The 3,063-nt window shown below is 24.4% G+C and overlaps 1 protein-coding gene across 1 annotated transcript; it reads left to right on the top strand.

Annotated features, from left to right (window-relative positions):
• Positions 1 to 1,071: 1,071 nt before the first annotated feature.
• ENU1_082860 (hypothetical protein) lies at positions 1,072 to 2,796 on the top strand (the record flags this gene model as incomplete). The annotated part of the gene is made up of 1 exon (XM_008858760.1): positions 1,072 to 2,796. One exon carries the CDS (start codon positions 1,072 to 1,074, stop codon positions 2,794 to 2,796), a length of 1,725 nt encoding a protein of 574 aa, XP_008856982.1.
• Positions 2,797 to 3,063: the final 267 nt, after the last annotated feature.

The following is a 3,063-nucleotide window of genomic DNA, read 5'->3' as shown; positions in this document are numbered from 1 at the left end:
TTTATCTTCTTCTACTTCTTAATTTTATTTTATTCTTTTATTTCTTTATCTTCTTTTTTCTTTTATTTCTTTTTTCGTTGTCCTTATTAATCAATTATTGTTTTGTATATTATCATTTCTTTTATATTTACTTTCTATTTCATTGTATATGATTTTATTATTTTCTATCTTCTATCTTTTTTTCTTTTTTATTCTTTTATCTCATTATTCTTTATTTTTCTTTTATTATGTCATTTATTCATTCTGTTGTTTAATGAAGTATTATTTCAGTTTATTCTTTGTTTCTTGTCATTACTATTATATTTTATATTTATCATATTTTGTTTATTTCTTCATTATTCTTCTCTATATTTGGTGTTATAACACAATAAAATAAGAACAACGTTTAACACTATTTTTATTAGAAATTCATCAGACACATTGCATATAACAATAATTATTTCAACACGTACGTATCTTTTCTTTTTAGAAATAATAATGTCATACCAAAAGATATCTAAACCATCAATAAAAAAGGTGTTTGAACTAATTTCTTAATATTAAGTCTTTTGTTATGGTTAATAATAACATTTATTCAACCAATAACTGTCATAAATAATTATTTGTTAATTAAAAAAAATAACTAAACTCTAAACCAAAGTTCATAAGATAGAAATTCACAAATACCAAAAAGGAGGTACTGATACAGAAAATTTAACTAAGTTTAGAAGTAGTTTTAAAGAAAAAGACATAATGAAAAAAGGTAATAGTAGTATAAACTATTAAAAAATAAAGAAAACAAAGAGAATTGTGTGACATGCCACCCTTTTCGGTACTTGTATAAATAAATATACATATAGCAATAAACCATCTTAAAAAAAAATAAAGCAACGACAATAATTAAAAGAAGAGAAGAAGATATTAAGAATTAAAGTTTGTTTTTAAAACGAATAATTAAAACATATTAATTTAAATAAAAAAAAAGAAGAAAAAGAGGGAATATTCTTTTTGCTTCCAGTATGTATTAAATTTATTTTTAGATAAGAAGAACATTATGAGATCTGTTAATATCTTCAAATTTATAGTTTACACATGCAAAAAAAAGAAAAGGATGTATCATCTCCATTCCAAAATTCATCATCTGAAGAAGTAAGAAAGAAACTACTTAGTGTTGAAAATAAGACTTACTTTTCATTTGTTATGCCAAGTGGTGTTGCACTAATTGTTGCTGTTGCATTAATTCTTACTTCAGTTATTCTTCCATTTATTGGAAGAGCACCTGTTAAAACTATTGAAATGACAAGAAAACAATTAGGACAATCTCTTCCTAATTTTGATTTGGATGAAATGGACATTGAAGATATTTATTATTATTCTGCATTAGCTGATAGTGTTAATGTAACTATGAAATTAGTTGATTTAGAATTAGATGATTTAGATATTTCAGAACTTTCATTAGATAAATTGTATTTCCTTACTATGTTATCTGATAGATATGAATTAGATATTAATGAATTTAAAGGGGAAACAAAGAAATTTTTTAAGGAATACGGGTTTATTGATGATTTAGAAATGGAAGAAGAACGACTTGAAGCAGATGATCAACATGGAGAGACTATTATAAAAAAATTAAAAACTGAAACTATTGAAGCATGTTATTATGCTATTGAAATTATGAAGAAGACAGGAGAATTTAAGAGTTTTAAGAAAAGTAAAAAATATCAAAAAATGATTGAGTATATTATTAAAATGCAAGGAGAGTCTGGACTAATTTATAATAATAAGAATGTAGAAACTAATTTAAAGGTTATGGTATTTGCATTAAAAATTCTTACTGAGGCACGAAATAATGGAATTATAAATCGTGAGATTGATGAAGTTATTAATAAAGTTAAAAATGTATATGAGTACGCTATGAATATTGATGGTAGTTATGATTATTTTTTGGAAGATACTCCATCATGTTTTGGAACTGCTTATGGAGTTATTGGAAGAAAATTAGTTGGACTAAAAATAAAACCAGCAACTAAACAATATTTAATGTCATGTGTAACTGAGAAAGGACCTGTTATTTTTAGAGGAGAACCAGAAATTGATATTGAAACTGGTTATGTTATTAATGAAGCTCTTAATGGAGTTAAAGATTCACCATCTCAACATAATGAAAAAGCATCTACACTTTCATGTATTTTTATTGCCGTTGCAATCGTTGTTTTTATAAGTGAAAGTCTTGACCAAAATACGTTAAAAGAAATAATAGTTTCATTAATTCTTTCACTTATTGGTTCAGTTATTGGTTATCTTCTTCAAAATACAACTCTTCAACTATTCTTTATTATTCCACTTGGTTATTGTATATTCCTTTCAATAAAGAGAATTGAATCATGGAAGAGACACTCAATGTTCTGGATGATTGTATTAACACCAGCAAGTATTATTGGATGTATTTTATTTGTCATTGACTCATTCTTCCCAGCATTAGTCGTTGATATGACTGCTTCATACCTTATATTTATTATTCTTGTTGGATTGTTAGTTGCTAATCAGTTAATATTTTATTCATTATTTAATGACAAACATAATTATCAATGGTTCTTTGATGCATCTCATCTTGCTTATTATCTTGCTTATTTCACTTTGATTGTACTTCTAGGTGCATCAGATAATTTTGAATTTGTTCTTTCTACTTTACAATTATCAGGAAGTATGACATATTATTTCATTGGAATTCCAATAATATTCCAAGCACTCTCTTTAGTAGCAATTGCTTTATCTGTTCCAGCCGTCTCTCTTTTGGCTCAAATAAAAAATAACTGAAAGAAATTTTTTATTTTTTTTTATTTAGAATATTTCATTGAACCAATTTTATTTGAAGTTGTTATTTTCTTGTCTTTTTGGTTCTTTGAAAATAAAAAATATTTTATTTTCAAAGAATAGTTAATAAATAAGATAGAGAATAGTTAATTAATTGGAATAAATTTATTTTTTTAGTGTTCTTTGCTCATTAGAAACTTGTCACATCTTATTCTTTAAGAATATTTATTCTTCTATTATTTACTTAATATTTAAGTTTTCATCATATTG

This window comes from Entamoeba nuttalli (assembly GCF_000257125.1).
Source record: "Entamoeba nuttalli P19 unplaced genomic scaffold asmbl_3830, whole genome shotgun sequence".
Lineage (NCBI taxonomy): Eukaryota > Evosea > Mastigamoebida > Endamoebidae > Entamoeba > Entamoeba nuttalli.
Note: the sequence above shows the minus strand (reverse complement) of the source record. Positions and strands in the feature narration are given on the sequence as shown.